Source organism: Muscardinus avellanarius (genome assembly GCF_963383645.1).
Source record: "Muscardinus avellanarius genome assembly, chromosome: 7".
In the NCBI taxonomy this organism is placed as follows: Eukaryota; Metazoa; Chordata; class Mammalia; order Rodentia; family Gliridae; genus Muscardinus; species Muscardinus avellanarius.
The window spans coordinates 112,299,996-112,312,468 of record NC_137793.1 but is presented as its reverse complement, the minus strand read 5'-3'; the positions used below and the strand labels follow the sequence as shown (position 1 = coordinate 112,312,468).

The 12,473-nt window shown below is 43.4% G+C and overlaps 1 protein-coding gene across 1 annotated transcript in view; it reads right to left on the bottom strand.

Moving 5' to 3' along the window:
* SLC9C2 (solute carrier family 9 member C2 (putative)) overlaps positions 1-12,473 on the bottom strand; it is a gene marked incomplete at both ends in the record, with an annotated part of 61,997 nt that overhangs the window by 33,140 nt on the left and 16,384 nt on the right. The window contains 6 exons of the mRNA XM_080698779.1: positions 1,193-1,381; positions 2,287-2,485; positions 5,857-5,976; positions 7,408-7,505; positions 10,131-10,241; positions 11,026-11,192. Coding sequence (XP_080554905.1) covers positions 1,193-1,381; positions 2,287-2,485; positions 5,857-5,976; positions 7,408-7,505; positions 10,131-10,241; positions 11,026-11,192 — 884 coding nt within the window. The remainder of the gene's footprint in view (positions 1-1,192; positions 1,382-2,286; positions 2,486-5,856; positions 5,977-7,407; positions 7,506-10,130; positions 10,242-11,025; positions 11,193-12,473) is intronic.

The window sequence follows — 12,473 nt, the reverse complement described above, 5'->3', positions numbered from 1 at the left end:
GAGGGATGTCTCTATCTGCTATCTTTGGGCAAAGGGAAAGCTGTTTAAAGAGGACCTTTCAAAGCTTTCCCACCACCCAGAGAGTAAAGATAGACCTTTTTTTTTTTTTCCCTCAATGTAATAAGAATTAGACAACAACAAAATAAAATAAAATGGAAAATGAATTCTTCTAAACTCTCAAGTTAAATGTTTAGACAGCCCATCTCCATGGAAAGGGAGAAAGAAGACCTAAAAGTTGAGACAGGAAGTATAAAAATCGACGTTCATGATAGCCAGGCATGGTGGTGCACACCTGCAATCCCAGCACGTGGGAGTTTGAGACAGGAGGATTGCAGGGTTGAGACCAGCTTCAGCAACTTAGTGAGATTCTTGGCAACCTAGCAAGACTCCCCCCACCCAAAAAAAAAAAATATATATATATATATATATATATATATATATATATATATATATATATGGTGGAATGCAGGGGTGCAACACCCCTGGGTTTAATCCCCAGTGCAAATAAAATAAAATAAAAATAAATAAATCTGCCTTCATAATTAAAGCTAGAGCCATGGAAGGAAGAAATGGTCATTGTTAAGGAGATCGAAGGCCATGGTGCACTTACGCGCCGTAGTCAACCTGGCATATGTGAGTGCGGGGCTGTAGAGAACAGCCTGGGTGGTATGAACGAATTTTACCAAAATGTGAGGAATGTGTTTTAGGGTCACCTTGCTTTGCCGTGGCACCCATATTTTCATTCCCTCACTCAAAAAATATGTGTTAAGTACTTAACTATGCTGGGCGTAGTTGTACAGGTTACCATCGGGAGCAAAATAGAAAGCTTTCCCTATGGAGAGCACAGACCACCAATAATGACACGTGTCTGGGCGAGGGGGAGAGACAACAGCGCTAGCAGGCAGTGGGGTCCCGAGGGCGGTGAGAGCCCGGGGTGGGGGGTGGGGGGCATTCCCACCGTGCCTGGGGTGGGGGTGGGGGTGGTCCCATCGTGCCTGGGGTGGCTGGGTCAAGTGAGGTTTGGTCAATAACTTGGAGGAGGTGAGGGACAAACCCAGCAAATGTCCACTGAAAGAACATCCCAGAAGAGACAGCTCCTTCCCTTCTTTCTCTCAAAACGACAAGAATTTTTAAAAATCATGAAATAAACAGTATAGAAAATACCCTGATATTTTAAAACATGGCGCCTTACCTTGAAGATGGGGAAAAACCTGATTACTCGTAAATATCCTAACACCACCGTGGACTGGATAAGAAACAAGTTGCCTGGCCTCAGTCTGACAAAGTATATACAAACGGCATCGACGATCCCGATAACCAGGATAAAAAATTCCAAGGTGTTCCAGTGTTGTTGAAAATATTTCCTTTTCATAATGATTATCTGGTTAGAAAACAGAGAGTATGTCACTTCATAATACCTACATCGATGTGGGAAGAGGAGCCTTAGAATGAGCAGTTAAGGCCTACACTACAAAGGAGTTGCATTCCACAAGGTGAGCTTTCAGGGACACATTTGGAATCTCCCCAAATTCTTTTTAATATCCAACATCAACAATTGCATTGTGATTTGAAATACATAATCTATAACGAAGCTGGGATGCTAGAAACAAGAATGAAAAATAGCAATAAAAAGATTTATTGCAATGTCATTAATAATAAAGTATGAAAACAATGCAGATAAATTATCTTGAAACATTTGCCATGACAAGTGGTTCTCGTGTTATGAGAGGACCTAGCAAATGGTCACTGTACTTATTAGCATATTTATTTCTTGCAACATTATAGGAAGCATTTTTTTTTTTTTTTTTGCGGTACTGTGGATGGAACCCAAGGGAATTCTACCTCCAAACTACACCCCCAGCCCTATTTTTTTATTTTTATATTGAAACAGGGTCTCACGGAGTTGCAGAGGGCCTCACTAAGTAGCTGAGGCTGTCTGTGAACTGCGATCCTCCTGTCTCAGCCTCCCAAATGCTGGGATGACAAGCGTGCGCCACCACGCTCGGCTTTATAGAAAGTATTTGACAGGAACCTCTGTCTGGCTTTTTAGTTATGCTTTACCTGATTCTTGAGACTCTGTACTCTATCTTACTTTTATGGTGTTTATCTGCCATCAAGACTGATTTCATTATTAAACTTTTAAAAAGTCACTAACATTCCAGTATCCCATCAACTATAATAACATATAGCTGCTAGCATCAAATTATTTCAATAGTAAGACAAAAAATAGACTCAAATTATCTGAATTGTTCTTTTTATAGAGTACGTTTCTATTGTGAACAGTACCTTCAATGCTGATTGTAATGTATATAAAAATAAAAAATAGTAGTTTATTGACAATAGTGCTGACACATTTAACTCTCGTACCATTGGCCATATATGTATTATCATAGGAAAAATATACAAAAATGCTATGATATGTCCTGCATATTCAAATTCTTCTGAATATACAACGTGAAATACAAAAATCAGAAATTTATTACTCCTGAAAAAAAATCAAACACAGTGTCAGATCACTTCAAAGTATAACAATAAGAGCTGAAGCTCCAAATTTCTTTAAACCAATCAATAAATTTGAAGAAGACTTTAAGTATATAAAATGATAGGTATGATAGTAATAGAATGTCTTCTGAAGGACTCATGTATTAATATTCAGTTTATGTAATTAAGACAGGAGGATATAATCTCATCAGTGGATAAATTCATTCGAAAGAATTTAATGGGTGGTCCCCTAAGCAGCTGGGCTGTGGCTGGAGAAGGTGGGTCCCCAGGGGTGTGGCCTTGGGGGCTGTGCTTGTGTCTCTGAATTCTTTTTGCCTGCTGGCGCTCCATTGCTCCCAACCTCCATGATGTGAGAGCAGAGCCCTCGCCCTCTCCCTCTCTCTGCTCTGGCCTCCATGATGTGAGAGCGGAGCCCTCGCCCTCTCCCTCTCTCTGATCTGGCCTCCATGATGTGAGAGCGCAGCCCTCGCCCTCTCCCTCTCTCTGCTTTGGCCTCCATGATGTGAGAGCAGAGCCTTCCCTCTCTCCCTCTCTCTGCTCTGGCCGCCATGATGTGAGAACAGAGCCCTTGCCCTCTCCCTCTCTCTGCTCTGGCCTCCATGATGTGAGAGCGGAGCCCTCGCCCTCTCCCTCTCTCTGATCTGGCCTCCATGATGTGAGAGCGCAGCCCTCGCCCTCTCCCTCTCTCTGCTTTGGCCTCCATGATGTGAGAGCAGAGCCTTCCCTCTCTCCCTCTCTCTGCTCTGGCCGCCATGATGTGAGAACAGAGCCCTTGCCCTCTCCCTCTCTCTGCTCTGGCCTCCATGATGTGAGAGCGGAGCCTTGCTCTCTTCCTTTTTCTTGCCACCATGCCTTGAGATCTACAGACCTCGGTTCTCTGAACAAATAAATCTTCCTTCCACTAAGTTGTATGGTTAGTTATTTTGAATTTTATCAGTGACAAAGTTCACTGAGGCAATAGGCAAAAATGAAAAGCATGCTTTCTGTACATAAATATAATGGAGAAAGATAAAAGATGAAACTTATTCATCTATATCAGGGATTTGGAGCATTTCTTAAAATCAAGGCTACAGGACATGGGAAACAATGCAATGATTCATAACAAGAAGCAATTAAATTTAGAGCACAATGAGGTATACATCAGCATTGTTTAATATTAAAAAAGGAAACATTATATTGAATAATTACCATCCCATATCTTTCTTAAAATTTTTTTGATCCATCTAAATTAGAGTCTAAGCCAGGCGCGGTGGTGCATGCTTGTTATCCCAGCATTTGGGAGGCTGAGACAGGAGAATCACACGGGTTCAGATCCAGCCTCAGCTACTTAGTGAGGCTCTCAGCAACTTAGTGAGACCCTGTTTCCAAATAAAGTATAAAATAAGTCTGGAAGTATAGCCCGGAGGTAGAAAAGCCCCCAGCCCAGTACCACCAAAAAAAAAAAAAGAAAGGAAGGAAGAAAGGAAGGAAAAATATCAGGCTGTGGGTGTAGTTTGGAGGTAGAATGCCCCTGGGTTCCATCCCTGGTACCACAAAAATAAAATAAAAAATTCCGGGGGCGGTGGCGCACGCTTGTAATCTTCACGCTTGGGGGGCGGAGACAGGAGGATCGTGCAGATTCGAAGCCAGACTCGCTGGCTTAAGAGACCCTGTTTCCAAATAAAAATATAAAAAGTAGGTGTCTGGGAGTGTAGCCCGGAGGTAGAAGGGTTTCTAGGAATCCCAGTACCACCAAAAAATAAATAATAATAATAATAAATAAATAAATAAATTAGAGCCTAATCCCTCCACACACACTTCACAAAAGGTCCCCTGGATATACGTCAAGATCTTGGGGTTTTGATTCTGATGTTTCTCTTTAAATGTATTAAATAGAAGAAAGCCAAAATAAGTGAACTTTTGTTACCAAATGTCAACACCCAATTAAAACATAGTGTGTTCAGTGCTCCTGGTCTGTTCTTGTTTTTATATTGTCCTTTGGTGGCAACATCTTGTCTTCCTGCTCAAATGATCACATAAGCTCATTGTGTTTATGACAGTTTCCCCAAGTAAAAAAAAAAAATCTGTATTTTGTGGTATCTTGGGAAATTAGTCATACATATTATTAAGGTTATATATAGACATCAGCATAACCCTATGGCACAGATCAAAATAAACAGCGCCAAGCCAGGCGGGGGGGGGGGGCGCACACCTGTAATCTCAGTACTTGGGAAGCTGAGAAAGGATGAACACAGGTCCAGTACCATCTCAGCAACATAGCAAGCTGCTGTTTATAGCCTCGGGGATGTAGCTCAGAGACAGAACGCTCCTGGGTTCCATACTTAGGACCACAAAAAAAAAAAATTAGGCGGAGCCAGAACTAGTCCACCAGTTCAATATTTTTTACTCTTGTACCGTTACACCCAGAAGAATATTCAAGCAACCCAGTACAAAATAGTATCCTAAAATACCTTCTTTCTCTTATTCCCTCACTTACATAGAAGTGCTAATGAACTCCTTAAAACAGAACAAAGGAGAAACTGGTGTTCTTTTTTTTTTTTTACCAATCAATAAGAATGTATCATGATATTAGTTTCGTTTTGGTAAGTAAAATAAAGCTAATCTTTTATTAATCCCCAGTTAATAACTGGGGATTAAACTCAGTTTAATCAGATACTACAGAGCTACAGCCCCAGCCCTTTATTTTATTTTTATTTTTTACTTTGAAACAGGGTCTCACTAAGTTGCTGAGGGCCTCACTAAGTTGCTAAGACTGCCCTTGAACCCACGATCCCCCTGTCTCGGCCTTCCAAGTATTGGTATTATAGGCATGCGCCACCATGCTCAGCTATCTATTTTGAAACTGTACAAATTGTAATTTGTGTGTGTGTGTGTGTATGGTACTGGGGTTCCTGGAAGCCCTTCTATCTCCGGGCTACACTCCCAGACCTATTTTATACTTTTTTATTTTTGGAAACATGGTCTCTTAAGCCAGCGAGGCTGACATCGAACCAGGGCGATCCTCCTGTCTCTGCCTCCCAAGCGCGGGGATTACAAGCTTGCGCCACCACGCCTGGCCCAAATTGTAATATTTTCTTTTCTTTCTTTCTTTTTTTTTTTTTTTTGTGGGTCTGGGGATGGAACCTAGGGGCATTCGACCTCCGAGTTACACCCCGTGCCCTATTTTTTATTCTTTTATTTTGAAACCGGGTCTCACTTAGTTGTGAAGACCCTCACTGAGTAGCTGAGGCTGTCCTCGAACCGCGATCCTCCGGTCTCAGCCTCCCGAATGCTGGGATTACAAGCGTGCCCACCACGCCCGGCCAAATTGTAATATTTTCAAGCACGTTACTATTAAAAGTTTGCAGTACTTACCTGGGTAGAATAAAATATGCCCTTTCTTTATGATATTCCAAGTAAGTTAACACATTTTTAAATTTAATAAGCCAACTTCTTGCTCTTATATAATTGGAAACATCATGAATATTCATGAACCTAATAATACATAATATGTGTTAGAATTTTTTGAAAAAAGCAAGTGCCATGCTTGGGGTAATATAAGAGGGGGACTTATACTAGGTATAATTTTAATATGGAGCCACTAAGTATGCTTACTGGAGCCCAAATCTCTGAATTCATCCACCCATGGTTACCGTACAAGAACATTTCTAGCGTTTTGGGCACGAGACTCCTGCGCCCCCAATCCTAGAAGCGTTCCTGACCTCAGGAATGTAATCAAAGCCTCTCTCGACCAGTCCTTTGAGGTTCCTTTTTCTTGTTGGTTGCTTATCTGGTTTCTCCAAGGCCCTGAGGCCCTTCTCCCAAATGCCATCATAGGGACTGATGACAGATCTGCAAAAATGTTCACCGTCACCCACCCAGGCTCTCCTGCCTCTGCCTCGGGGCCTTGTCCCGGATCACCCATTATCTAACGTGTTGGGGCTGTGTCCCCATGGGACAGATCTTTAAGACACTGAGCTTTCCCACCAGACTTCATGGCCTCCGTCACTACCAGCAGTTGGGCCGATTCCTCTGGAGCGTGCTCCGTCCCGGGGAGGTTTACTCATACTGCAGACTTTTTTGGGGGGAGGATACTAGAGGTTGAACCCAGAGAACTACTTCCTAGCTCTGCCCCCAGCCCTATTTTATTTGGAAGCAGGGCGTTGCTAAGTTGCTAAGGGATTTCACCAAGTTGCTGAGGCTGACCTCAAACCCATGACCCTCCAGTCTCAGCCTCCCAAGTCCTGGGATTCCAGGCATACACCACCACTCTCGTCAATGCCTCCTTTACCTAGTGCTTTAGTGAACATCATATAAAAGCCAAATAATTGTCATAGTAACTGAAGCTCTGTGGGTTCCCATTCGTGGGTCCCCTGGTCTCTCGTCTAATTCCTCTGCGGTCAGAACATCCTCCAGAATCCCCTAATGTCGCCAAATTGAGGCGACCACAGGGGGGAAGATATGCAAATGAGAAAGAAAGAAAAGATAGTAGGATGGATGGACAGAGGAAGAGACGGACAGACAGACATAGATAGATGAGATAAGAAGTTAATTGACCTGGACACTTAATTCTCAATTTGTTCATTTTTTTTAGGTACGGGGGATGGAACCCAGGGGCATTCTACCTCAGAGCTACATCTCCAGCCCTATTTTTTATTCTTTATTTTAAAACAGGGTCTCGCTGAGTTGCAGAGGGCCTCACTAAGTAGCTGGGGCTGGCCGTGAACCTGCATCCTCCTGTCTCAGCCTCCCATTTTGTTCACTTTTTAATCACACTTTTGTCAATATACTCTCATCTCTCTTACCTATAGTACGTGAGTGAGATAGTAAATTTATCGGTCCGGATGCTTAATTCCCTGTCTGCTCCTTCTTTATCACAGCCCCACTCAATTCTGGAAATATCAGTTGAAGAAGGAAGGCACTTACTTTCCTTGGATATGGCAATAACTTTTGGTGGCTCCAATTAATATCCGGGCAGCCTCTACTCCAAGGATCCCATCATTGCACTGCTTTTCAAAGCTACTCTAAACACATAAATAATGTTAAATAAAAGTCACAAAGGCTCGAAACTTAAATGCGATGTACCCTCCTTAATCTAAGCCCTCGCTACCATTACTGAGACCGATACGGCATCCCTTACTGGGATGTTTCTCTTTCTGTGTCCTCAACCAACCACACCGGAAATAGCCAGAAAAAACTGCACCTGTCATGAGCATGCACATTTTTTATCAGCAGTCTCCAAACAATATAAGAACTATTTATATGGCACTGACACTGTATTGGAGGTGACCTGAGTGATGTAAAGACAACAGTAAACACAGGCTCCCGACCAGCACCTTCCTAGTGACCTGGAGCCCGCCTATCAGAATGTGAGTGCTACTGGCACAGAGATGATAGGACACAGGCCAATAAATAGCCAAATGAACTTAACAGACACTTCTCAAAAGACGTGCAAATGTCCAGGCATGATAGCACATGCCTGTCATTCTAGCACTTGGGGGCTGAGACAGGAGCATCACAGATTCAAGGCCAGTCTCAACAACTTAGTTAAATTCTCAGCAACCTAGCAAGACTCTGTTTCAAAACAAAAAAATTAAAAAGAGCTGGAGATGTAGCTCAGAGGTAGAATGTCCCTGGGTTCAATCCCCAGTACTATAAAAAGTGCAAATGTCCAACGATTATTTGAATAAATGTTCATTATCTTTAGCCACCAGGGAAATGTACATCAAAACTACATTGAGATTCCATCAGTCATTAAGAATGAAAGTAACAATAAATTCTGGCAAGGATACAGGAAAACAGGAATTTTTTATATACCGTTAGAAGAAACAAATTCTTATAGATTCCGTGGAAGTTACTATGGAGATTCCTCAAAAATACCATCCCATCAGCTATGCCACTAGTTGGTATTTATCTAAGTGGATTAAGGTAGTCAGCATATCTTTTAGATACATGCATACCCATGTTAAGAGCAGCACAATTCACGATAGCCAAGTTATAGAACCAGCCTAATGTCAACAGGTAACTACGTTAAAAATGTGGTATGTCGGGCGTGGTGGCACAAGCCTGTAATCCCCGCGCTTGGGAGGCTGAGACGGGAGGATCGCACAGCTTCGAAGCCAGCCTCAGCTACTTAGTGAGGCTCTCAGCAACTTAGTGAGACCCTGTTTCCAAATAAAATATAAAATAGGTCTGGGAGTATAGCTCGGAAGTAGAAAAGTTCCTGGGTTCCACCCCCAGTACCACCAAAAAAAAAAGTGGTATACACTGTACAATAGTATTCAACCACAAAAAACTAAATTATGTCATTTGCAGAAAAGTAAACAGAAGTAGAGACCATCACACAAAGCAAAATAATCCAGACTTAGACAAAGACCATGTGTCTTCTCTCATACATGGACACGGGGGAGGGAACGAGAACACAGTAAACGTAGAAGGGAAACCACTAGTGTAGAGGACGGGCATGAAGGGGAGGAGGAGGAGGGCAGGTATTACGGAGTAAAATTAATCATATTGTGTTATGTGTGTATATGAATATGCCACAATGAAACCCACTATTCTTTTTTTTTTTTTTTTTTTGGTGGTACTGGGGTTCCTGGAAGCCCTTCTATCTCCGGGCTACACTCCCAGACCTATTTTTACATTTTTTTTTATTTGGAAACAGGGTCTCCTAAGCCAGCGCACGCGGCTGGTTTCGAACCTGCGCGATCCTCCTGTCTCTGCCTCCCAAGCGCGGGGATTACAAGCGTGCGCCACCACGCCCGGCTGAAACCCACTATTCTGTATAATTGATGAGCACCAATTTCAACGTGACCGCTAAGCCGGGCGTGGTGGGCACACTTGTAATCCCAGCATTCCGGAGGCTGAGACAGGAGGATCGCGGTTCATGGACAGTCTCAGCTATTTAGTGAGGCCCTCTGCAACTCAGTGAGACTCTGTTTCAAAATAAAGAATAAAAAAATCAGCCTGGGGGTGTAGTTCGGAGGTTGAATGCCACAGGGTTCCATTCCCAGTACCGCAAAAAAAAAAAGTGACTAAAATTTGCTAGTCTCATAAACAAAATAATGAAGTTTGTAAATGAAATTTGAAGTCTAAGGAAAAAGTGTTTATTTTTGTTTTGCTTAAACTTTAAAAAATCAAAGTTGAATTTTAACAATCTCCAAAGGATCACAAGGCAAGAGAATTTTTTTTTCTTTTTTTTTTTGCAGGTCTGGGGATGGAGCCCAGGGGCATTTGACCTCCGAGCTACACCCCCTGCCCTATTTTTTATTCTTTATTTTGAAACCGGATCTCACTGAGTTGCAGAGGGCCTCACTAAGTAGCTGAGGCTGTCCGATTTTTGTAGTCATCTAAAAACTGCAAGTAAAGAGGAAAGGCATTGCAGTCGGGCATGGTGGTGCACACCTCTAATCCCAATACCTGGGAGGCTGAGACAGGAGGATCACAGATTCGAGCATGAGGCCCTCCACAACTTAACTGGTTTCAAAATAAAATATAAAATAGAGCTGGAGGTATACTCAGAGATAAAATTCTCCTGGGTGCAATCCGTAGTAACACACACACACACACACACACACACACACACACACACACACTCGAAGGCATTGCAAGAAGAAAATTGTAAAAGAGCTTCCATTGACAATACCAACCATTTGTATTATGGCTACATGTAATCTGGCTTCTTCTATTAGAACTTCATCTGTCGGAGACGCTTCTTTGGCATTGTCATTTAAGACATGAGAAAACTGAACCGTTCCCGACTAAACATAAGAGGATACATAAAAAGACAAAGGTAAGAATTAGCAAGTAGCCGGGCGTGCTGGGCACGCTTGTAATCCCCACACTTGGGAGGCTGAGACAGGAGGATCGCACGGGTTCGAAGCCAGCCTCAGCTACTGAGTGAGGCTCTCAGCAACTCAGTGAGACCCTGTTTCCAAATAAAATAGAAAATAGGTCTGGGAGCATAGCCCGGAGGTAGAAAGCCTTTGGGTTCTACCCCAGTACCACAAAAAAAAAAGAATTAGGAAGTCGTGAATGCTGTGCTCTCTAAAGGTTTCCACAGCTCAAGTCGGAACGGCTGCAGTCACGGGCTACAGATGACACGGTGTCTTCACAGGAGAGGTTCTGTTCTTTGCTCGTTGTGAAGAGATCATCACAATCCCTCGGGGACATTCCGGAGCCAAATTCTCCTCTAAGCCTGTCTATGCTTGGCTGGTGTTTAGATCAGCTTACGTTCTCTACTTACATGGAAAGAAATCTATTAGTATCTCAGCCCATTGGAGACGTTATCTCAGCCGAGCCCTTGATCGGTCTTCCATCAGCCGTATTTCCAGGGGCGTAGCACACCCACTGCCCTCATGCTAGCCCAAGGCTGACCACCCAGAAGTTCTCTTTAGAGAAAGCGTTGAAAGGCGTCATTTCACCCAGATCATGAGGCTGGTAAAGACCCTCCCCTGCAGTTTCTGATATTTGTTTAGCAGACCCTGGCGTTTTACTAAAGACTCTCGGGCAAGGCGGGCTGGACTTCTGCGGGCAGCAACTCACGGGAATGATGTATTCGATCTTTGCTTTCTCTTCCACGACCGTCCAGTTGACATTTGTCAGCATTTTTTCCGTCTTAAACAAAGTTATCGTGTTCTGTACAATCTCCTGTATGTGCTGGATCGCATTCTGCATGGCCATTTGTCTCGGGAGGGAAATAGTACACAGCCCTTAGAGAAAGAAGAGCAGGACCGTCACTGGTGTCACTGGGTGGTGCTGTGACTCTTCAAGGCCACCCGCCCAGCCCGGCCAGTGCCGACTGCAGGGTCGACTCCTCGTCCAAAGTTCCCACCAAACCACCCCACTGTTCCTTTTGGTGATTGAACTTGATTCTCTCTGGCTCAACGGCTAAAGGCAAGACTTATACTTCAGGGTGCCCCACTGGGGTGCCTTAAAATGTAGAAAACTACCTGTGTCTTCTACCAGTAGGAGGGATGCTGTTTTGTTCGTGTGTGTGTGTGTGTGTGTGTGTGTGTGTGTCTTTACTGGGGATGGAACCCAGGATCATTCTACCTGAGGTGCGCCACCAACCCTATTTTAATTTTGAAACAGGGTCTCACTAAGTAGCTGAGGCTGGCCACAAACCTGAGATCCTCCAATCTCAGCCTCAGGTACTAGGGTTACAGGCCTGCACCGCCGTCTTTGGCTAGAAGGGCTGCGTATGGAACTATGAAATCCCTGGGCTCACCCCACACAACGGAATCAGATCAGCCTCAGACTTTGTAATTTTAACAAATTCTTCAACTGTTCTGTATACAGAATGGAATATAAAAGCCACTGCAATGGAGAGCCCTCAAATTTAACATCTGTCCCTGGCCAGCAAATCGGTATGTACATGTCTTGTAGTTCTTTTTATTTTCTTGAGGTAAAAATTTGAAGTTATACTGACGGGAGTAGTGGTGCACGCTTGTAATCCCCACGCTTGGAGACAGGAGGATCGCGCAGGTTCCAAGCCGGCCTCGCTGGCTTAAGAGACCCTGTTTCCAAATAAAAAAGTATAAAAATAGGTTTGGGAGTATAGCCCGGAGGTAGAAGGGTTTCCAGGAACCCACAAAAAAAATTTTTTTAATTATACTAATACTAATGAAAGACTATAACTTGGCAAGGAGAAGAATGTAACTACTGAGGACGACAAATGATAATAATTTTTTAAAAGAAAAAAAGAAACCATCAACTTAGCAAGGCCCTCCACATCTTAGTAAGACCTTGTTTGCAAATTAAAAAATAAAATAGAGCTGGGGCTGGAGCTCTGACGCGGCATGCTCCTGGTTTCAGTCCCTAGCACCACAGACATACACAAAACGCTGCTGCTGCGTGCACTGGTGCACACCTATGATCCCGGTACTGCGGAGACTGACAGAGGAGAATCGTAGGCTCCAGACCAGGCTCAGCAAACTAGTGAGACTGTTTCAAAATAAAAAATTAAATAGGGCTTTGGTTTAGCTCAGAGA